The sequence below is a fragment of the Lepidochelys kempii genome, chromosome 2 (assembly GCF_965140265.1).
Source record: "Lepidochelys kempii isolate rLepKem1 chromosome 2, rLepKem1.hap2, whole genome shotgun sequence".
Lineage (NCBI taxonomy): Eukaryota > Metazoa > Chordata > Testudines > Cheloniidae > Lepidochelys > Lepidochelys kempii.
This window is the reverse complement of record NC_133257.1, coordinates 153,679,852-153,703,918: the sequence shown is the minus strand read 5'-3', so window position 1 is coordinate 153,703,918 and position 24,067 is coordinate 153,679,852. Positions and strand designations below refer to the sequence as shown.

At 41.0% G+C, this 24,067-nt stretch overlaps 1 protein-coding gene across 2 annotated transcripts in view; it reads right to left on the bottom strand.

Moving 5' to 3' along the window:
- GABBR2 (gamma-aminobutyric acid type B receptor subunit 2) overlaps positions 1-24,067 on the bottom strand; it is an 842,917-nt gene that overhangs the window by 217,731 nt on the left and 601,119 nt on the right. For both annotated transcript variants that reach the window (XM_073332465.1, XM_073332464.1), the window contains one exon: positions 20,986-21,108. In XM_073332465.1, coding sequence (XP_073188566.1) covers positions 20,986-21,108 — 123 coding nt within the window. The remainder of the gene's footprint in view (positions 1-20,985; positions 21,109-24,067) is intronic.

Below are 24,067 nucleotides of genomic sequence, written 5' to 3'. Positions count from 1 at the left end.
TTCACAAACAAGGTCAGCTCCCAGACTACTGCACTAGGCAGCACAGCATGGGGAGGAGGTGACCAGCCCTCTGTGGAGAAAGAAGTGGTTCGGGACTATTTAGAAAAGCTGGACGAGCACAAGTCCATGGGCCCGGATGCGCTGCATCCGAGAGTGCTAAAGGAGTTGGCAGATGTGATTGCAGAGCCATTGGCCATTATCTTTGAAAACTCATGGAGATCAGGGGAAGTCCCGGACGACTGGAAAAAGGCTAATGTAGTGCCCATCTTTAAAAAAGGGAAGGAAGAGGATCCTGGGAACTACAGGCCAGTCAGCCTCACCTAAGTCCCTGGAAAAATCATGGAGCAGGTCCTCAAGGAATCAATTCTGACGCACTTAGAGGAGAGGAAAGTGATCAGGAACAGTAAGCATGGATTCACCAAGGACAAGCCATGCCTGACTAATCTAATTGCCTTCTATGATGAGATAACTGGCTCTGTGGATGAAGGGAAAGCGGTGGACGTGTTGTTCCTTGACTTTAGCAAAGCTTTTGACACTGTCTCCCACAGTATTCTTGCCAGCAAGTTAAACAAGTATGGGCTGGATGAATGGACTATAAGGTGGATAGAAAGTTGGCTAGATTGTCGGGCTCAACGGGTAGTGATCAATGGCTCCATGTCTAGTTGGCAGCCGGTATCAAGTGGAGTGTCCTAAGGGTTGGTCCTCAGGCTGGTTTTGTTCCATATCTTCATAAATGATCTGGAGGATGGTGTGGATTGCACCCTCAGCAAGTTTGCAGATGACACTAAACTGGGAGGAGAGGTAGATACGCTGGAGGGTAGGGATAGGATACAGAGGGCCCTAGACAAATTAGAGGATTGGGCCAAAAGAAATCTGATGAGGTTCAACAAGGACAAATGCAGAGTCCTACACTTAGGACGGAAGAATCCCATGCACCGCTACAGACTAGGGACCAAATGGCTTGGCAGCAGTTCTGCAGAAAAGGACCTAGGGGTTACAGTGGACGAGAAGATGGATATGAGTCAACAGTGTGCCCTTTTTGCCAAGAAGGCCAATGGCATTTTGGGATTTATATGTAGGGACATTGCCAGCAGATCGAGGGATGTGATCGTTCCCCTCTATTCGACACTGGTGAGGCCTCATCTGGAGTACCATGTCCAGTTTTGGACCCCATACTACAAGAAGGATGTGGAAAAATTGGAAAGAGTCCAGCGGAGGGCAACAAAAATTATTAGGAGACTGGAACACATGATTTATGAGGGAACTGGGATTGTTTAGTCAGCGGAAGAGAAGAATGAGAGGGGATTTGATAGCTGCTTTCAACTACCTGAAAGCGGGTTCCAAAGAGGATGGATCTAGACTGTTCTCAGTGGTAGCTGATGACAGAACAAGGAGTAATGGTCTCAAGTTACAGTGAGGGAGGTTTAGGTTGGATATTAGGAAAAACTTTTTCACTAGGAGGGTGGTGAAACACTGGAATGGGTTACCTAGGGAGGTGGTGGAATCTCCTTCCTTAGATATTTTTAAGATCAGGCTTGACAAAGCCCTGGCTGGGATGATTTAGTTGGGGATCAGTCCTGCTTTGAGCAGGGGGTTGGACTAGATGCCCACCCCGATCTTCCTTCTGCAAGGAAGTGATCTTCCTGTGGGTTTGTTCATTCTGCTGTCCTTGGTTGGTACTCATCCTGAAGGTGTCTCTGCAGTGCTCTTAATAGGCTCTCTGTTTTTCCATACTAGTACACTTGACAGGAACAAACAACACTTTCACTCCCAAAGGACTTTACAAATTTTAAAGAATTGAGTTTTTTGACACACTTGAGAGATAAATAAGGGTCCGAAGGCAATGAAGAGACATACCTACAGCCAACAGAGCAAGAGCTGAAGAGAAAGCACCTCCAAGTAGGATAAACATGTGAGATCACCAGTGCTTAATTTGTAATGAAAGAGGTGCTGGGGCTCAAGCAATTTTTTTAAACTTTCATAACTGACATGGCAAGTCCAGATGTTCCGGGGCTCAGTTCTGGCAAGCATGGTAGCTAGAAATTCTTCTCTCTTCCATCTACCTCATGAAGTTAGGTGATAATGCACTGGTCTTACAGAGGATAGAAAATTCAGCTAGTACACCATTTCCTATTTATACACTAAGACTCTATGGGACAGGGTCTCTGCTTTACTTTTATTTGTACCACTCAGATGGCACAAAGGGGGCAAGGTGTAACAACATCTCCTTAGCTCAAGATTCTCCTGCCATGGGAATGTGTTCAGCAGGTAGACAGCTCCTAGGCCACTCACTTCACATCCCCAGGCATGCTCCAGCTATACTCATCTGGTAGGCAATCCTTGCTGTAATCTACACTGTAGCCAGTCAGAAAATCGGAGAGCCATTTCCAGTGTATTTTCTCTATTTCTTCCTGGAGAAGTGTACATAAAATAAAATTCAGAAAAAGTACAATGAAAAGGAAATAAAAAGACTCCCTTAATTGTAATTACAGTTACCGAGCCCAGCAGCAAAGCATCAGAATTTTTTAAGTATCAGAGACCAAAAGAACAGCAGAGTCTAACAAAATGATAATAATGGGGGTCTTCAACTATGTAAACTATGTATACAAACTGGTCATAGAGAAGCAATGAAAGTTTGGAGAAGCAATAGAAAAGCTTGTTCTAGCATGCAAGAGAAGAGGCTGTTCTCAATTTAGCCTTAAGTAATATGCATGAGTTGATTCAAGAAGCAGGAATGATACCAAAAACAGACACAATTCACACTAAAAATGTAAAAAGGAAGATTTTAATAAAATGAGGATGCTAGTCAAATAGGCCCCAAAGACAAAAGTAAGAGATGTAAAATCTATAGCTGTGTCATGAATGCTACTTACAGAAGCAATGGCATTTTCTCAGAAGCCTGGGTACTGCTGAACCAAGAAGGAACTAGGAAAGAAAGAAGTAATCGCCTAAGGCTAAATGGCAAAGTTCAAGAGATTATTTGAGCCAAACTGAAATCCCATAACCCTAACCATGGCGAAACTAATAAAAAGGTTATTTAAATTACAGCAGGCAATGTGTAAAAGGGAAATTGGGAGGACTAAAAGAGCAAATAGCTGAAGATATGAAACACAACAAGAAATTCTTTAAGTATATCATAAAAGAATCAGTGGATCAAGTGGATTACCTAAGCTAAAAGGAGAAATTGCTGAGAAACCAAATGATCACTTTGAAATCTTTACCACAGAGGATGTTGGGGAGATATCTCCCCCAGATCCACTCTTTTCTGGTAACAAAAATGAGGTACTATACAGCGATTAAGGTGTGAATAAGTAGTCCTGGAATAAACTTCCAAATTAAAAAGCAATACATCACTAGGGCCACATGTATCATCCAGGAGTTCTGAAGAAGCTAAAGAAAGAAATGGCTGAGCTACTTTCAAATATGTACAATCTCTCATGAAAAACAGCTACTAAGCAGAGAATCGAAGGGTTGGAAACGTGTGCTATATTTTAAAAAGGCTACAAGGGTGATCCAGGACTTACAGCAGTATGACTTCTATTTTGGATTTCTGTCCTATATAGATTCTTATACTGCATTCATCACCACAGTATCTGAGCACCTTCCAGTAGTGCATTAAGCAATGTGACTAACATCTGTCATGTCTTTATTCTCTCATCTTCTCCCAAGGTTTGTGAATCCTTCCTGACAGGAAGCAAGTAAGTGTGTAAGTGTGTGCAATGGAGTGGGTTTTTTTTTTTTTTTAGTTTTATATAATAAACAAACACACTCCCCTATGTTTATGTTAGGGAAAATAAAGTCAAAGAAATAAGCCTTGCAGTTGCAATACGTGGAAGGCAGCGAGGTTTATGATGGTCTTCAGTTCCTGGGGGAGTTAATTCTGATCTCGGACCAGCCCTGAGAAACTTCTGTCTCCTGCACAGATGAGCTTTACTGTTATTATAGAGAGAGTTCCAACATGACAGAAGAGTAAAGTTGTCAACCAGGGTCTTCATCCCAGAGCTTTAGGTGATCTTCCAGATACCATGAACCCAGGCCATTGAGCACCTTGAAGAGAAGGACCAAAACCTTGAACACGATTCAGTATTCTATGGAAAGCCAGAGTGTGGAGGACAAGTATATGTTGCTGAGGAGATGCACTGTTCTGCAGCATTCTGCAGTAGCTGCAGTTTCCTAAGTGCTGAAGTCTTCATGCTCAGGTATACTGCATTGCTGTAGTCCAGCTGAAAGGTTACTGATGCCAGGAAGGGACTCAAAGAGCACGCCTAAACAAAGGACTGACTTGACCACAGACAACGCGTAACCGTTAATAGCGTGTGTGAGTGCGCGTGCGCGGGGGGGGGGGGGGAGAGAGGAGGGGTTTACAATGTAAAGGTTCTGGTGGTATGCAGTGCGGTTCAGGGCAGGGCATATAAACCCTGGCAGAAATCAGGGAGGGGAGCAGGGGAAGCTTCTGACCCTATATGCCTGCCCCCACGTGTTGCCTCTGGAACTGACAGAATGTGGATGTGCACCTTCAACCAAAGAGATGGCACCATGGCTACAAACTCTTCAGAACGGCTTCCTCTGACCACCAGCATAATCTGTCTTGCTGGTTCAACTTCAACCAGCTGCTGTTCATCAAAGAGCAGATTTCATCTAAGCAGAGGCTACCTTGGTGGTAGTGTTGTGGTCATATGAAGGGCTGAAGGTTAGGTAAAGCTGTGTGTTATCTGCATATTGTTTGTGTCTGAGTCCATGTCATCTAACCATTCACCTAGTGGCTGCATGTATATGTTGAATAGGACCAGAGAGAGAATTGTGGGACTTGACAAATGAGAGGTCTGGTAGGGGAGGTGAAGTTTCCCCATTACTATTCCTAGGGTGTGAACCTCCAGGAAGGACTCAAACTATTTAGTGCATTACTCTGGACCCATGCTACCTCTCTCTGGTGAGACTAGCAGTATCTTATGGTCAATGTGTTGAATGCTGCAGAAAGGTCAGGGAGGATGACAATGGATGTCTGTCCTCTATCCATCGACGGCAGGAGATGATCCGCCAGTGCTGCTAAAGCAGTTTTAGTTCCACGTCTTGGTTTGACTCGATTGTGCTGGGCCTCGGACTTTAGCTTCAATTAGGTAAGCTTGATATTGGCCCTTGGTTAGCTTCTCTATGAGCATGCTCAGGAATGGAAACTTTCCCAGACTTGAAGAAGAGCTCTGTGGAGCTTGAAAGCTTGTCTCTTTCACAAACAGAAGTTGGTCTAATAAAAGATATTACTTCACCCATCTTGTGTCTTTAAGTTTCATACTAGGCAGTAGTTGGCTAAAAGCATGTATTTAGGGTGGGTTTATTCAGAGTTGGTAAAACTATTGGGTGTTTGATAGTGGGAAGGGATGATTCCTTCCTAGAATGAGAAATTGGCTACTTTGGTCATCAGTGGCACCAGTTGCTCATGACTTTCTTTCACCTGTCAGGAAGGATTCACAAACCTTGGGTTGAGACGCCTTTATGGTGTCCAGAACTTCTTAGTAAATGAACGCACTGAAATCTGGGAATTCAGGTGAAATATTGGTTGGTGGGAATAGGTACAGTTGATCCAGGCTGTTTGGAGCTTTCCTGAATATGCACGATCATGTTGGGGAAGTAGGAGGATGGTTCTTCACAGTGCTTATGTGCTCGGTTCTGATGCAAGATGCCGACACTCAGGATTGATTAAGTGGTTTATCACTGTGGATAGCTTCTTGGGGCAGAATTTGGCAGCTTCAGTAGAGGCTGATAGGAAGGTTCTTTTACCCTGCAATATAGCCTGCCAATATAGAATGCCATTATACAGATCAAAGGTTTGCCCTCATCTAGGATACTGTGTCACCCCATCTCAAAAAGGATATTGAAAAATTTGAGAAGGTTCAGAGAAAGGTGACAAGAATGATTAGAAGCATGGGGGGAAATCTCATGTGAAAAGATATTTAAAAGATTGGGATTGTTTACCTTAGAAAGGAGACAAAAAAGAGGGAGCCACGGCAAAAGTGTGCTAAATAATGAATAGTACAGAGAAGGTTTGCTTGGGACCTTCTGTTTTTCTTGTGTCATAACACAAGAACAAGGGCACACTCAATGAAACTAAAAGGTAGCAAATTCAAAACTGATAAAAAGAAATACCTTTACACATAATGCCTTATTCACCTGTAGAATTCATTGCCACAGGACATCACGGAAGCCAACCAGACAGCAAGATTCAAAGATGCACTGGATATGTACAAGGATAACATTATAAGAGTTAATGCTTTAAAAAAAGAGTTTTGAAGGGATATAAAACCTCGTTTCAGGATTTAAGCCAATCTCTAATGATTAGAGATGGAATTTTCACAGTGAGCAGATTATCTCATAGCTATCCATGGCAGAGTAACTTGCAACTTCCTTGGAAGACATCTGGTGCTGGCCACTATTGGAGATTATGGGTCTGATGCAGTATAGCAGTTCCTATGATTTAGAAAGTAGAGTCAAGCAGCTGAAGTGAACAATGGAGCCAGAACCAAAAAAGGAGTGCTCCTCAAAGCAATAAATACCAGCAAAACCCTCATTTTAACTGAGTAACTGAGAAAGGAGCCGTTCCTACTGCCATCTTGGAACGGACCCTGCCCTGTTGTTTTTTTTTATATTTGCCAATTTCATATCAGTTCCCATGGAAACAGAAACAGAACTAGCCACCAGCTGAGTCAATTTCAGCTGCTGGCTTCCAGATCTCATGTCTTCTGTTTCCCTGGAAACTGATGTCAAATCAGCAAAAATAAGGTAAAAAAGTTTCTTTTTAAAAACATATTCTCTCATTTAATACTTACTTTTACTTTGGGCCTGGTCCAGTTCCCACTGAAGCTAATGAGAGGTTTGCAACTGACTTTAATGGAAGAAGGCTTGGGCTCTTTATTTTCACCCTCCTTGGAAGGGATGCCAGTAGCCAGCAGGCAGTAGCAGCTGAGAGTAAGAGTTCTCAGTTTCACCTGCTGGCTGGCTGACTGCCTGCTGAGATCTACAATGGCTGGTTTTGAAAGCAAGCTACAGATTTTAGAAGACATTTGGCTCCCACGGTCTGTAATATTTCAAATTGGAAGGAAAGAAATTAAATTTATTTAAAAAATAGCAGGGGAAACAGATGGGTGTAATGATATTTAGAGAACAAATTGACTAACAAGCCCTGACCTGTTGTAGGCTGAACACCCCCAGAATCTACTTCAGCCAATTACATGCTTCATTTCATAATGTACCTTTGAACTAGTTCTCTCTAATCCAGCTGTTAGCTGATTGAATAGCCCAACAAGCATAATTTAAAGTATATATATATATATATATATAGACACACACACAGACACACAGAGAAAGAGAGAGAGATGAATGTGATCTGATTGTCTGAAGAACGTTTTGAATCTGCATAATCCTTTCCACCTGAACACACATATCAGAATTATAAAACTGCTTCACCAATTATTACCCTAAAATACTCTCATATTTTTCAATTTATTTTTTTCATCTGCATTAATCTGTGTCAGATTATTACTATTTCTTATGGCAGTTTGTGGTGGTGGTGAAGGCCAGGTAGAAGGAATTTTTTTAATGAAATTATTCACAGATTTGAAACAGAGTAGCTCTCCACACATGCCTTCTGCCTTTTAATGAAGTCAGACTAGATGATCATAATGGCCCCCTTTAACTATCCCCTGCTGCTCCCCAAAGCTTTCAGGGCTCTCCAAAACTTGACCTATGCAAGTTCTGAAATGCTCAAACTACTGCCACTTCAAAGGTGGCATTGTAAATGTACCTCCACACATAGGAAATAGTCATGGAAGTACAAGGTCTAATTTTCTGCTGAAACATATATCCCCATGCATGCCAACTGCCATCAGTGAAACAGCAGGTGAACTCTGTGTATAATTTGATCCAAGATTTCTCATGCTCAACAAAATCTTGCTTTTTTGATCCAGCATGTGTTGCTACTTGCACACACTTTGGGCCAAATTCCGATCTCAGTTACTGACCAATATGATTTCAGTGGCACTGCAAACATTGTAAATGACTGCACAATTTGGCTCAAAGCGATTGCACAGATGTAACTAAAAGCTAGCCTAAGACTGCAGCAATTACCATTAAAAAGTCAGTTTATTCACAGGTAATATATAATTGTTTCTGAGATACACATTACTTATTCCAAGCAGAGAGAAGCATCTGTTGTATTTTAGCTACCACTGTATGATAAACCAGATACTAATAATACCTGGCAATAAATATTTAATGGCATCCATCCTATATGTAGCAGAGTAGACATGCACGGTGAGGTGGCAGTGACCTGGAAGAGGGATTTAACAGCACTACCTTTTTTGTTACAGTGAACAGTTGGGGAAAAAAGATTAGTTATAAATAGAGTTGTTTCCAAAACTTTACAGACAGTGAATTAAAAGGTGAGGAACTGCTTACTGTAGTTGTAGCTTTATTGATCTGTAATACAAGAAATTGTTCTTTTATTTACTTGAATTGTGTCAATTGTTAATGGATACCAACATCAAATAATATTTCCTCTTGGAATAAACCATTTTCTGTAATTGGGCATGTGAGATTAGTCATCCACAAAAAATTTATAGATACTGAAAAGTGTGAACAGAAAAGAAAAGAGAGAAATGAAAAAAATGAACAATAGTTTAAAGCGACTGGTTGTATGTGTTTTTCAGTCATCCAGATTTATTACTTAGCACTTTAAATTGAGAAAGACAGGATATTCATGGATCAAAAGTGAGCGGGGAGCTCATGATCATAATATCACCTACTTTTCAAAAAGGCATATTGTAAGAAAAATAAATCAATAATTTCTGGTGTCTAAACAGATCCTGGAAACTATAATAAACCAAACAGGTATATTGGCCAAGCAGAGGTAGAAGAGCTACCATGCTAATTAGAAGTAGGATGAAAAGAGAAACCCTAGAAAGAAGTAAAGAAAACTGTAGATGTGGAGATTGGGATGGTGCAAAAGTATTTAAGGAATATAATAGTGAAAGTGGCATTTTTCTCATGAATTAAAATGTCCAATTTGATGATGCAACATTGTGTCCTAAACACATATTTGAATGCCCAGTCTCAACTACACACTGTTTTATAAGGTGCATACATGTTTCCACAAAATGGTGAAGAAACAAAGAATGTTCACTGGAGGTGAAAATGGTCACATATGGAATGAATCCAGACTAAGTCATTGTTGAATCTGTGTTGAAAATGAAGGAAGGCAAATGACCACCCTCATTTCAGGTCCACTAATAGACCATTATCTGTACGTCATTAATAACCCTGTACTACTGTCTTGAGCCACTGCCTTCCAGAATTACATTCTTAGTCAAGTTCATCCACTGTGGTGGAGAAAGGTATAGAAAGTCTCTCTCCAGTATTCATTTTGTGAGCCACTAACTCAGGGATAGCCTTACATGAAGATATAGAATCAGCTGTTTGTACAAATTCTGTGTGTCTGATTCACTGAGATATTAGGAATAACAAAGATGAAAGCAGAGTCTGAATGAGCTTTCCCCTGACATCTATTGGTGAGCTGTGGAAAAAGACTTCAGGAGCTGATCTCGTTTGCATGGACACATCCACCCTGTGTAGGTACTCAGCATGATGGGATTGCTTGCCCAAATGATCACTTGTGGCTGGCGTTGGATCCCTAGTCTCCTCGTTATCAGGGCAGGAGTAATAAAGTGTTGTTATCCTTGTTGCATGAACCGAGGGCAGCAGAAACGTACCTGGCATACCCCCGATGGAAAGACTCACCCTCAACTGAACAGCACTCGCTAGGCAGGGGACATGGGTTCCAAAGCCCAATGAGTTGGGGAGGGGAGAGGAGAAAAGAAAAGAAAAGAAAAGAAAAGAAAAGAAAAGAAAAGAAAAGAAAAGAAAAGAAAAGAAAAGAGAAGAGGTGAGGGACCTGGACCTGGACCTGGACGTGCTTTTTAAGGGTCCTAGACACTGTTCGGCTCTTCTTCTCCTCTCCGTAGTATAATAAAAGAGCTAATTTAGGTTCAACTGAGAGTCTTGTTACCTGCTGCAGAGCTGAAATCACTGATACCTGGGTCTAAGTATTAGACCTACTTTGGGACAGTGTCTCTATTGCAAGAAGAAAAGGAGTACTTGTGGCATAATCTTTCGTGAGCTACAGCTCGCTTCATCGGATGCACCACTGAATGCATCCGATGAAGTGAGCTGTAGCTCACGAAAGATTATGCTCAAATAAATTTGTTAGTCTCTAAGGTGCCACAAGTCCTCCTTTTCTTTTTGTGAATACAGACTAACACGGCTGCTACTCTGAAACCTGTCTATTGCAAGAGACTTCCCAGTGTGCACCAGCAGTGACGTTCCCCCACTAACAGCTGAAATCACTGACAGCTGTGTTAAGTGGGGTGCCCTGAAGACATCATGGCAAGTGGCCAGCCAGGTCGCTGGTGGAGAGGGCCGGAGCAGAGCCCCACAGATAAGTGCGGCAATTGGTCGTTGGGGTGATGAGCGAGTGCTCAAGTGGTGTAGTGTGTAAGGTGCTTCCTTACACACACCCCCCACCAACAAGGTGGGAGGTGAACTCTGCGGATGAACCTCTGAACTCTGGGGTTGCACTAGCCCAGGACAGCAACCGTGAGTGGGGTACAGAGAAGGGACAGACACATTAAAAGGGCTTTTGGATTGCTGGACTTAAGAACTTGAGGGGAAAAGGACACTGCCCAACTTACTTGGGGGTGGGTCTTTTGCTCATGGTTTATGTTTACAAACCCTAGTTGCTGTGTTTTCTCAAATGAATGCTGAATTACTTTCCTCCTTTTATTAAAAAGGTTTTGCTACATTCAGGCTCTGTGCTTGCAAGAGGGGAAGTATTGCCTCTTAGAGGCACCCAGGGGTGGTATGTAATTGTCCCAGGTCACTGGGTGGGGTCTCAAGCCGGTTTTCTGTTGTATTGTTGAAAAGGAACCCCTAGATAATGAACCCGGCCGTTGTTGCTGCTGGCGCCGCCTGGCAGCAAGGTTACAAACACATTCTGTGGAAGTGAGCAATATTAACACCTGGCTTACTGCCAGAGAACCTACTGAGGACATACTGTAAGGGATTTTCTATGCACAGAATTGCACCACTTTACCTAAGGGTACTGTTTTCAGCAGATTTGGTTAGTCAGGGTGCAAAACCCAAGATAATTTTAGTTTAAACCAGGCTTATTTTGGTGTAGTGTAAGTCAATTATGAATAGGTTTAAACTAATGTGAAATTAGTCACTGTCAAACCAAAATAAGGCTATGTATACAGTGCACACCTCTTGTGGCAGAGTGTAGGGTACACGTAGCTATATACAGCAGTAAAAAAACAGGCTGCATCCACCCTGTGGTGTGTAGCTACAGGTGTTAGTGAAAGGTGTTAGTGAAAGGTGTTAGTGAAAGGTTAGTAAGGTGGGTAGAAAGCTGGCTAGATTGTCGGGCTCAACGGGTAGTGATCAATGGCTCCCTGTCTAGTTGGCAGCCGGTATCAAGTGGAGTGCCCCAAGGGTCGGTCCTGGGGCCGGTTTTGTTCAATATCTTCATAAATGATCTGGAGGATGGTGTGGATTGCACTCTCCTCAAATTTGCGGATTATACTAAACTGGAAGGAGTGGTAGATACACTGGAGGGGAGGGATAGGATACAGAAGGACCTAGACAAATTGGAGGATTGGGCCAAAAGAAATCTGATGAGGTTCAATAAGGATAAATGCAGGGTCTTGCACTTAGGACGGAAGAACCCAATGCACAGCTACAGACTAGGGACCGAATGGCTAGGCAGCAGTTCTGCGGAAAAGGACCTAGGGGTGACAGTGGACGAGAAGCTGGATATGAGTCAGCAGTGTGCCCTTGTTGCCAAGAAGGCCAATGGCATTTTGGGATGTATAAGTAGGGGCATAGCGAGCAGATCGAGGGACGTGATCGTTCCCCTCTATTCGACATTCGTGAGGCCTCATCTGGAGTACTGTGTCCAGTTTTGGGCCCCACACTACAAGAAGGATGTGGATAAATTGGAGAGAGTCCAGCGAAGGGCAACAAAAATGATTAGGGGTCTAGAACACATGACTTATGAGGAGAGGCTGAGGGAGCTGGGATTGTTTAGCCTGCAGAAGAGAAGAATGAGGGGGGATTTGATAGCTGCTTTCAACTACCTGAAAGGGGGTTCCAAAGAGGATGGCTCTAGACTGTTCTCAATGGTAGCAGATGACAGAACGAGGAGTAATGGTCTCAAGTTGCAGTGGGGGAGGTTTAGATTGGATATTAGGAAAAACTTTTTCACTAAGAGGGTGGTGAAACACTGGAATGCGTTACCTAGGGAGGTGGTAGAATCTCCTTCCTTAGAGGTTTTTAAGGTCAGGCTTGACAAAGCCCTGGCTGGGATGATTTAACTAGGAATTGGTCCTGCTTCGAGCAGGGGGTTGGACTAGATGACCTTCAGGGGTCCCTTCCAACCCTGATATTCTATGATTCTATGATTCTATGAAAGGATTTGGAAGTAGGGAGGTGACAGGGAAAGGTTCAGCAACTGGGAACTGATGGAGATTTTCTCTGCTACTGGAGCCTTTCCCTGGCCCAGTGATAGAGTGTCACTCCCCTGTCCCTTTGATCCTTCCTAAATAGGTTATAATAATTGATTTTAACATTCACGTATTGCAAAAGATCCCCACAGATTTCAATAATATACTAGGTCAAAAAATTCAGTTCCTCAGTTCAGTAGGAAAAAAAAGTTCAGTTGTTACCCAGGCTCCTAGCACTGACATGTAGGGAACCGAAGAATTTCTTCTCTTTATGTCCTTTGGCTACTTGATTAATTTTATTCTCAACATTTCAATTTTGTGCTGAATGGTAATATCTTCCCTATTTTTACCCTCGCCTTTTGCTAGTAGTTTAATGCCTAAATACTCTAGCCAGCCTGTCCCTGAGGAAATTGATTCCTTTTCTCCTAAGATGTAAGCCATGCAAACTATACAGGCCTATATCCCCACTAAAGATGGATTAGTGTTCCACAAAGCCAAAACCCTACACGCTATGTCATTTACCTAGCCAGCATAGTGCCACAAGAAATGGTGGAAATCTAAGCAACTGATTCAAGTCTAAGTTTTGCATAAGACAAGAGGACATGGAATCACCATTGCCTTTCATCATGTTCTTAATCTGGACATTGAGAATGGTAGATGAGTTGGAGGACATGATATTGGGTGATCTAGAGTTAAGCTCTTTAGTTTATGCAGATGACATAGTACAACTGGGAGACACACTTGAATTAATGATGATACTCCTTGCTACCCTGAAAAATTGGTGCAGTTGACATGGACTTACAGCAAATGCCATGAAGACAAAGCAGTTGCATCTTGGAAAAGGGACAATAGATAAAGTGTTGAAAACAGCAGCAGTGATTCACACAAGTAATATCTTGTGTGTTTAGGAAGCTTGGTCTGTGCCTATGGTTCCATCAAAGATGAGGTTAAAAGAAACATGCTTTAGCTACAATGCTGCACAGAAATTGATGAAATTATGGACTGTTAAAAATGTTTCACTTGATACCAAAGTGAAAATGTATCAAACCAGTGTACTAATGGCACTCCTCTATGGTCTGGAAGAAGCTGCATTAAATTAAACATCAGATGCCTGGAGGCAGTAGATATGACAGTTCTTCAGAAGACAGCAGATGTAAAGTAGGATTTTAAGAGAAATGAAGAAGGTAGGAGAGTAGGATGTGAAACCAGGGTATGGGATTGGCTGCAATCAAAAAGATTACGATGGGGATACTGTAGCAAACATACAGATGACAGCATGACAAAGAAAATAACGCAAAGGCAACTAAGGCCAGTCAGACCTAGAGACCAACCACTGATCAGATGGCATGACATTATACACAAGGACATGACTATGCTGGGCTTAATGGAGGAACAAACCCTAGACAGGAATGAATGGTGACACTCTAATGCTCCTCCTGTCTGTAAAGATGCTTTGAAATGAGAAAAAAGTTTGAAGATGAAAGAATAGGTGCTGTGGGTTCTTGCCAAGACTGAACTCAGTTTTAATTGGAACTACTTACACTGCCCTTCTCACCCTGCATATTCTGAACTCTGGTCAGACATTATCTATATGACTCCAGGACTTGGCCTTTTTACTCCAAATTGTAGTTCTAAAGCTGTCTTGAAACCCTAAATTCTTTTAAATATATATTGCACGTACGTGTGTGTGTGTATGTGTATATATATATATATATATATGTAATGACTTACTGAACTATATTAACTATATACTTGAATTCTGAAGAAGGTCATTCTGTTTTGCAGAGGATATAGTTATTTCAAATTTGGTTTTGTTCGGATTTGGAATGAAAAAAAAATTCTCCGTGAAAGGGGATGAATCCCTGGCTTCAGGAAACTCTGTTAGTGGGCTGCCGCAGACCTGTGGATCCTGGAAGCCCTGGTACCCCTGATTTTGAAATCTCTACCTGGAAAGCTGGGAAACCAGGGGTCTCCTGTAGCCCACCAAGTTGGTTGCTGAGGAGCTGGGAGAGTGAGCTGGCAGAAAATTGTCTAAATGGAACATTTTGATTTTGACAACTTGGCAAATGCTGATGAAAAGCTACGGTGTCAGAATTTTTATGACCAGCTCTAATAAGGACCCAAAAGACTTGTATGAAGTCAGCCCTAGAGAGGAAATCATCAAGTTTTTCATTCTGGATCATTACATCTTGAAAGTCTTAGACTGCTGAGAGGTAAAGACAGTTAGTAGGGATGGATCAATAAGTAGGACAAAAGAATAATATCTGTGTTTATTTAAAATTAACTAACATTTTCAGACCACTGCTTGGTGCACTTTCATGCTAACAGATACCCCTACATTTAAAAGAAGATAAAGCCTTTTTGTGACAGTTTTACAAAGTAAAAATGAGATGTAATGGTACAAAAACTTAAGCCTAAATCTAGGCGATCCCATAAAAAAAAAAAAAAGGCAAAAGAGCTGAAAACCTAGAATTTTTAGGCTGAATTTTGTGTCTTTGTTCATACTTGTGTTTACACCTTCTTGACCACTTTGGGATAATGAGAATTATCATTGTTTCCTCCTTTATCTTCTGAATCACACTTTCTCAAAGTGAAATTGGGGCCTAAAGCACAAAGCATCCTTTTAGGCCACCAGTGAGCTAGTGTCAGTTTGCAATAGCCCTTGGCCTGCTTCTCTGGTGAAGAAGCGCTTTTCCTTTGTATTTAGAGTGGATAAAACCAGGTTCATTTGGGGGTGGGTTAACCTCCTGATATCAGGAAAACATTGATTTAAATTGTCTATTTACTGATGGCTTAGTCAGTCTGCCTTTGTGTTCACTGTGAATTACATTGATGGAGATTAGGTGAATTTCCCCCTCCCCCATGATCACATTTGCATCATTTTAACACTGAGACTTGTATTTCTTGAGCCCCGTTGTCTATTTATATATACCACAATCACTGTTACATAACTGAATCTCCTTTTTCAAGTTATCCTAGAAATCAAAGACCACCAACATAACACCCCTTACCTTTAGGGGAGGCTAATGTTCAGGATTCTGTCTCTGAACCACATGTTCCATGGGCACTGTAGGCCCTGTGTGTGTTACCCATACAGAAAGGCTAGCATCTGTGGTCAAGATTTTGGGGTCCAGACTGTAAAGGGATGCATGTAACATAAGATGGACTTCTTATTTCCACCAACAGAGAGTCTCAATAACTCAGATGTCTGAGGAAGTGAGCTGTAGCTCACGAAAGCTTATGCTCTAATAAATTGGTTAGTCTCTAAGGTGCCACAAGTACTCCTTTTCTTTTTGCGAATACAGACTAACACAGCTGTTACTCTGAAACCTGTCATTATACTAAGTTGTAGTTTTCCACAAGTAAGCCAGAGAAATTGTCAGTGACAGAGTCTGATGGCTATGTGCATATAATATTCTGTCAAGCCCACAGAAGGAAGTCTGGAGATATTGTAGTGACAGCAGAAGCTAAAATCTCCATAACCAGTTTATCTTCTTATTTAAACTACTCAGACTTTTGAGGTAAAGGAGAACTTGACTCCTGATATTTTTGTTACTGTGGAGAAGCATTAGAGCACTGAGCACCTTTCTTCTGGGGAAAAAAACTAGCCCTAGTTCTGGTAGTTACAAGATCTCCTTCAGGAGAATTTGATATTTCTCATCATCCATCAAGGCCAGAGAGAGAATAAAGAGAGGATGTGGTGGTGCCTGAAGTTCTAGAAAGTATCATATCACACAATCTTGGTTACCTACTTGTCAGAGGTCAACTGGAACCATGTATCTGAGAACTGGGATATTTTGGCCCCAGGCCTATTTCTGGGTGGAGTCAGGCATGATTCCTGTCCAATCAGTGGCTTGGACTGGAAAAGAGTAATCTGAATTGTCAGCCACCGCTATCAAGCTTTTCCCCAAGCAGGCTTTCACAGGAGAATTTTGAGGAAAGAGGATTTGTTTCGAGTAACTATCCACAGTCCAGAGTTTAAGCCACAGAGCTTGCTGTCATGAGCCTCATGGCCAGTCTCATGAAATCCATGTCTCTCTACCATGAAAACAGTAGGCAGATATTTTCTTTAGCACCAGAGTAAAATTATGATTCAGAGGATCTAGTCTAAATCATTGCATTTGGATATGGTGTCCCGGGTGAAAACTGTTACTGACAGAAAAGCTGTGAGCTCTGCTGACAAACTTTCAGTCCCCTCCTACAGGTGACCTCTGTTTTACTTTTTGCAAGGTCTCTGGGAAAGTTGGCATGGGAATGGTAAATTCTCACAGCCTTGAAAGTGAGATATTTGCCCTTGGAATTCACTCACTGATCCTCTCTTTTCTGCGATTGCAAAGGTGACCACCATCTTGCTCCCAATGGTGTCACATCTCTGAGAGAAAGCATTTCTCCTGCTTCTCTGGCTTGAGACTACCATGGTTCAAACTTAAGAGTTCCCCTTCCTCACAGAAGGAGCTAGAGCTAGTGGAAGAGGATGAGCCTTTGGAGTATTTCCTGGCTTTTTTCTTACATTATCTGCCCTTTGAGGATTTTTTGGTTCTCTTTTGTTCTGATCTGGAAACTGATCCATCATTATAGATGGTGTTTTCTGTGGGACTCAGCTCACAAAGGAAGGCTTTGACCCCTGGACCACCAGTTGTCATCCAATATGTAACTGGAGGTCAAATGCAGGGAAATATTCCGGAGGGAGCCCAAATTATTATTACTCTGTTTGCCTAATCACTGACTCTAGAATGAAAGTGGAAGGCCAGGGAGTCTGATGGACAAGACTAAGCTGTCTCTGGCATTTGCCAAATGAGAGGTGCAACCCACATGTCTCAGACTTGGAGAGGGCAGTGCTCTCTTTTCCATGAAAGCTGGCTCTCTCTTCTGTGGTTACCAGCTGAAGAAGAGAATCTCTTTCACTGGAAAGTCCAGAGGCTTGCCCTGGGTGTTTGGTCAGATAACCATTATTTAAGCCACAGCAATCTTTTAGTTATAGTTAATTCAACCATCACCTGAGCTGAGGTCTGGATAACATCACATACACAATTGGCCATGAAAGACACTACATATCCTAGGGAAAGTAATATAAAGGCCAGTTCCAAATACTCATCTTTGGCTCTTTCAATAGTACTGCTCTGCATACAAGGCTATTCGTATGGCTGTTCTGATGATTTTAAGGCAAATTAAATGCACAATGGAGATCCTGATACTCTATGCTGCTCTGGATATGCCACATCTATCCAGGAATTTCTTTAAAAAAATGTCTTTCCCAGAGAAAGGGTAAAAGATTCTCAGTGTGTTAGAAATGGGATTACTATTAGGAAAATACCAGTCATGATCTTGCAAGTTGCTTTGATGACAGTGCTCTGACAACCCCCAGAGGCTTCATTTGAGCTACACAATATGAGGTCACCTTGAAGTGGGTTTGCTAGTTTTGCCTCCAAAAAGGGCAGGCGTTCTTTTTTTAAGCTTTGTTTAGAAGAGCCTCAATTTCTTGTAGGAGCTTGCACCACCTTTGTACATCCACAAGCTCTTTAGCTCTAGAATAAGGAACCTACAAACAGTTTACAGTATTATTTCTTATATTAATGCATATAATGAAATATATAGGATACGCAACGTGTGAGTTAATGTGGAAAAGAATGTTTAGACTTCCTGATCTCTAAGTGATTGATTTCACAGCCTTAAAATTACACTAACTCTAGCCACTTCTATTTAATATGAAAGCTCCATGGGGAACTAAAAATACTCAGCAGAATGACTGATAACAGATGCACTAAAAAAAAAAAATGAATTTCTGTATGACCGCCCAAAAGTCAGGTTCTCATTAATTATTTTCTATATAATCTACTTAAGTTATTACATTTTAGTATCTTAAAATATCGAACAAACATGGAGAGAACATACTAAAGAGCAACAGTAAGGTACCACAGTTAATCAATGTCAACGTTGGTCTGTAAACAATTAGGGATATGCCTCTGTGTATGAGTACACATCCATGACCCAAACACACATACACACCCCTATTTTTAAATATGCATTTTTCAAAAGGCTGGCCCACAAATGCTTTAGGAAATAGGAACAAATCATGGAAACAATAAGTGATCAAACAGAGTTTGATTAATTGAAGGTGATACAACAGAAGAACAGGATACTGGGTCAGACCAAGGTCCATCTAGCCCAGTATCCAGTCTTCTGACAGTGCCCAATGCCAAGTGCCCCAGAGGGAATGAACAGAACAGGTAATCAAATGATCCATCCCCTGTTGCCCATTCCCAGCTTTATGCTTGAAAAAAGTAATTATCGGTCAGTCACTTTTCTGATATTTTCCTGTACTCTGCTTCTTTCAGGCAAGAGAAAGAGTGAGAGAGGCTGCAGGTGTTCGTGCTCAAGAGCCACCACCTGCTTACGTTAACTGGGACTGAATTACACAGACCGGGTTGCAGATGATTTACTAATCTTTTCCCTAGAGGGAGGAAAACTCTCTAACATCACTAATGTCTGCGAGTTATTAGTCTGCACACCTAATCCGTTACTGCCTGCTATGCTAGGACATGAACTCAGCAGAGGTCAAAAGGCACAAATACCCACTGTAAGGACATCAGTTATTCTCATTTCATAATAAAGTATGTATTTATGTGATACAAAGACTTTGTACACATGGAACTGAATGATGTATGAAACCTTGGTAGTTACACCAGCACTTACAGGTGGACTGACTGACCCACACCAATACCCTTTTCTTTGGCTAAAGTGACATTTACTTATTCTGAGCCTACTTTCTGGGGGAGAAAATCCTACTAAAACTATATTTTGTGAAATAAGCAAGACAGTGAAAAGCTTGAGTACATGTTAATTGTTTGTGAGCATTTTTCAGTAAAGTTATGCTATACCACAAGGTGAAACTATTGCTGAATGGATATATGCATTTCCAGAAGTAGCCACTACAACATGGGCACTTTTCAAACACTTAATAAAGGGCGATCCCTATCCCCCAAAAGCTCACAATCTAAGGAAGACTCCACTGCAGAAAGCAATAAGTATTATTTATATTTCCTTTAGCACAGCATTTTCCAAACATTTGAAAGCCGAGACCTCTTTCAGAAATTATTAAACCAATTGGGACCCATTTCAGTTCCAGCTTGTATTGTTCAAAGGCCTACTCATGTTAGGATCTTAATTAAATTAAATGAAATTATATTTCAAAAACATGTCCCTAAATTTATACTTTATTAACTGATTTTTTATTTTATACACACACACACACACATATACACACTTGGATGTTAAGTATTGCTCAAATACAAGTTGTTATTTAAAACTGACCTAAACATTACTTTTCATTTTTACAATATTACTCAACAGTGACACTGACCTATTGTTTCAGGCTCTCTTCAAATTCAGGCAGATATCGCCACATCAGTTAATTTCAATCACACTTTCAAGTTCTTCTCCACAACCATAACAGCTGGAGACTAACTTTAAAAAAACAAACCTCAAAACACTGAACAATTTTGCACCCTCTGGAGTGTCTCTTGGAAGGCACATTTCGCTGTTTAGGAGACACTGCTATGATATATGTTTTGAAAATGTCTTTGCCTAAAAATACCCAAATCAAATAAATCATTCCCAAAATAATCCCAAATCCTTTTCCAAAAATGCTGGTGCAATATAGAAATCATGGAATAAAAGGTTATAGTATAGAACAGAATGACAGACTTTTTGAAGATACTAAGCAGCACTGGTGATAAAATTGTTTTTCCTCACTGATGACCATAAAAATCAAGTCTGGATTAATTGACATCTCCAGTCTCCATGATGGAAGTACGTAGTATGCCATGTGAAGGTACAGGGCTGATGTGCATATAGATAGGGTATTTCATTAACTTTGTGATCATTCCTTTTACTTTCAAAATGTTCTAATTCTAGGAACAATATCACAAAGTGGTATTATGCAGTTATCTCCAGACAATCACAAATCTTCAACATGACCTTTCCAGGAATGGCATCAAAATAGGAGCAATGAGCATGGGTGTGTGGGGGCGGTGGTCTTACAAGTCAGAAAAATAGAAATGGTAATATAATTCCTGAACATCTACAATAATAATGCAGTCGAAGCAATGACCTTGCCACAGATGTCTTGAATTGTTTACTGAAATTGACTAATGGATTCTGTAATCTATTATTTATTGCAAGAGTATCTGTTATAGATTCTTATTAGAGAACTCTCCTGTGTTTACAGCATTATTGCATCTAAAAATCTTTAAAAGTGACAGATGCAGCACCTTATTTAGAACGCAGCTAGGATTTCCTCTGTAGTTTCATTTTTACTTTAACAAAAACCCTCTACTTGGCCTGTTTTAATATATCATCATGTATCCTTACCTAGGCTCAATGAAAGCTACAGAAGCAGACATGGTACTATAGATATTGATACTTAGTCTTCGTGACATACCTCCATGTTGTACTTTTCCACAGTCCTTCTCAAGGGGTCCACAACCTGCCAGCAAATCAAGATGCAAAGATCAATCAGCAGCATCCCTCCAACTATCACCATCAGCTTCTGATCCTTAATGATCTGGAAGGACAAAGAGCAGAGGAGGGCATTCCCATGAGTCAGATTCCTGTGGAGCCTTCCTCACATGCAGTGAATAAACATGCACTGTTGCTAAACAGGCTTTTTAATAATATATAGAGAATTATTTCAGAAATAGCAGGTGAAAGAAAGGTTTCAGAGTAGCAGCTGTGTTAGTCTGTATCCGCAAAAAGAAAAGGACTTGTGGCACCTTATGCTCATATAAATTTGTTAGTCTAGGGTGAAAGAAAGATACTGTAGTTTTGTCTCCTGTTTAATGTCAGTGTCTAACGATTATATAAAACATCTCAAAAGGAGATTAGTGAGGACTGGTAAATATTTATTAACAAATTCAGAATTCTGGAAAAATCTAGAAGATTCAATCTCAAAGATCAATTGCTATGTATATGCATATAGAAGTCCATTAATTATTACAGCTCTCACCATAGCAAAAGCTAGAGATACATTTTCAATTTAAGTTTGTTTGAAATCCTGTTTTCTAGTAAGGGGAATATCTATTTCCTTTTTTTACAGAAAAAAGAGGTTTTTTGCACATGTAACTCAGAACAGTTACCTTTAATATTTTGCATATGCCCAGATTTCAATAGGGAATAGTTGCTTTACTAGTTAAAATAAATCCTACACTTACAGCCTTACAGGGGTAAAGAAATGATATATAGATGCTGCTATTACATAGAAAAACCTTCAACTTTAATGTTCTTTTAATGTAAAGTCAAACACTTCAAAGTTAAGAAATGCCACAATTAAGGTTGACTCTTAATTCAGCCCCTTTGTACATATGCATGCTGATAGTGTCTTTAATTATACAACCACAGAGCATTTTTTCTACAGGGCCCCCGTTTCAGTGTTCAATGCAAAGGCCACCAGAATGGGCAAAACAATGCCTTTTCCCCAAGTCTCATTCACGGAAATGGGTGAATTGTTTTAGTGATTTTTTTAAAACAAATTCAACTTGAGAGGGACACCTAGCATGGAAAATTTCAGCCCAAATGATTACATTTTGGCAAAGTCATAAGCAATTGAAACCACAGTCTCATAATGGGAAGAGTGAGGCAACCTACCAGCCCTGTCTCTATTTTATATTGAGTTTCTATAAAGTTGCAGGAAAGGGTACATATTGTATCACTTCATTTTTTTCTTCCATTTGAAAATTAAAAGCTTTCCCCTACTTACCCTTATAGCATATATTTTTAATTTTATTTAAACTATGTAAACTTTCAGATCGTGTCTGTAATCCCTTTCCATTGAAATTTTAGGCATAAAAAGATCTCTAAATCAGTTACTCCACAAGTTACTAATTAAAAAATGTGACAATTATAACTAAAAATATAAGTATGAATGAAACACATGAAAGTGCTTCCTGATTATTTAGTGTAAACTCTCCATTCTCAGAGAAGCTACTGCAATATTGTATGCCATTCTCTACTAAGCTGCTTCCCCAATTATTTAAACTATTTGGAGTAAAAATACTAAGTTCAGCAACCATTTTCTTCCTTACTAAAGTCCATATATCTAATAATGTCATAATTAAGGGCTAGAGTATGACCCTTGCTTCCCTGAGTAAGCAGGTAGTAAGATAGTGTGGTTGGCACTGCAGGGTGGGGGTAGGGGTGAAAGCAGCTGCTGTCGCCGTGTTGCTACTCTCTCTTCTGCACAGCTGGGCAAGGAGTGGGTGGAAGAGAAGGGAAGTTGAATCAGGAAAAGAGCTAGCACTGCATACTTCCCCTGCAGACTAAAAAGGAAACAGGCACTCAACTGTGACTCTCAGTCCCAGTTTGGTTCCTGCTCTACTCTTGGCATAGCACAATTACACCCTGCCCTTTACTCATGACCAGCTGTAAGATTACACTCTAACCCAAAGGGATGTTGTGTCAGGGGGAAGTTTACCCTGTGTACAGGGACAGCCCAAAGCCTATGCATCACTTAAGTCCCACTTAAGGCCTCAAAGGAGGGCTTAGGTAAATAAGTAATGCTGTTCTTGTGCTGTCCCTGGGCACAAGGGTGAATTTCACATTGAGCTAATAGGGAGGGATAAAAATAGTCAGTAAGGGCTAGAGATACATAAAAGGACTTAAGTCCAATAGTTAGGCACCACTGAGATCCTCAAAACCCCTGGTCTGGTGTCACCTAATTCTGTAGGCACCTACACTTCCACTATTAAAGTTCCCTAGGTGCCAAAGTTTCTGCCAGTGAGCATGTGCACACACACCTCAGTTCAGGCACCTATCACACCCCTAACCCCCAGTGGGATCCTCCAACTAGGTGTTCCCTCACGCATCTCGCCTGTGGGGCATGATCCAGTAGGTTTTCTCTGAGCAAACCTAAACAGATGCAAAATGGCTAGGAGGAGGTGGTGATGGACCCCCCTCATAACTACCAGGTTCAATTAACCTGATATGGAGATCATATTTGAATTTGGGTACCCTACCTCTCATTGGAGTACCCTAACCACATGCAGAGTCACTCTAACACTCTTCCTGACCTAACACAAGAGACTGAGAGAACTCCTAGAATGCACCAAAGTCCAGGGGTTAGGGCACTCTCCTGCAAGTTGGAGACCCAAGTTTGAATCCTTCACATCAGGTGGAGGGGAAAATTGAACTTGGGTCTCTCACATGCCAGGTGGGTGCTCTAACCATTGGGATAAAAGTTAAGGGCAAAGCTATAGACAATTGAAACCAGGGTCTTATAATGGGAAGCGTTAAGCAACCTGCCAGCCCCACCTATAATGGTATTTTATATTGAGTTTCTATAAACTTGCGGGAAGAGGTGCATATTATTTCACTTCATTTTTTTCTTCCATTTGGAAATTAAAAGCTTTCCCCTACTTATCCTTATAGTATATATTTTTAATTGCATTCAAACTATGTAAACTTTCAGATATCAGGAATAAAATTATCAGTTGCTCCACAAGTTGTCACTTTTTAAAAACAGTAACTAG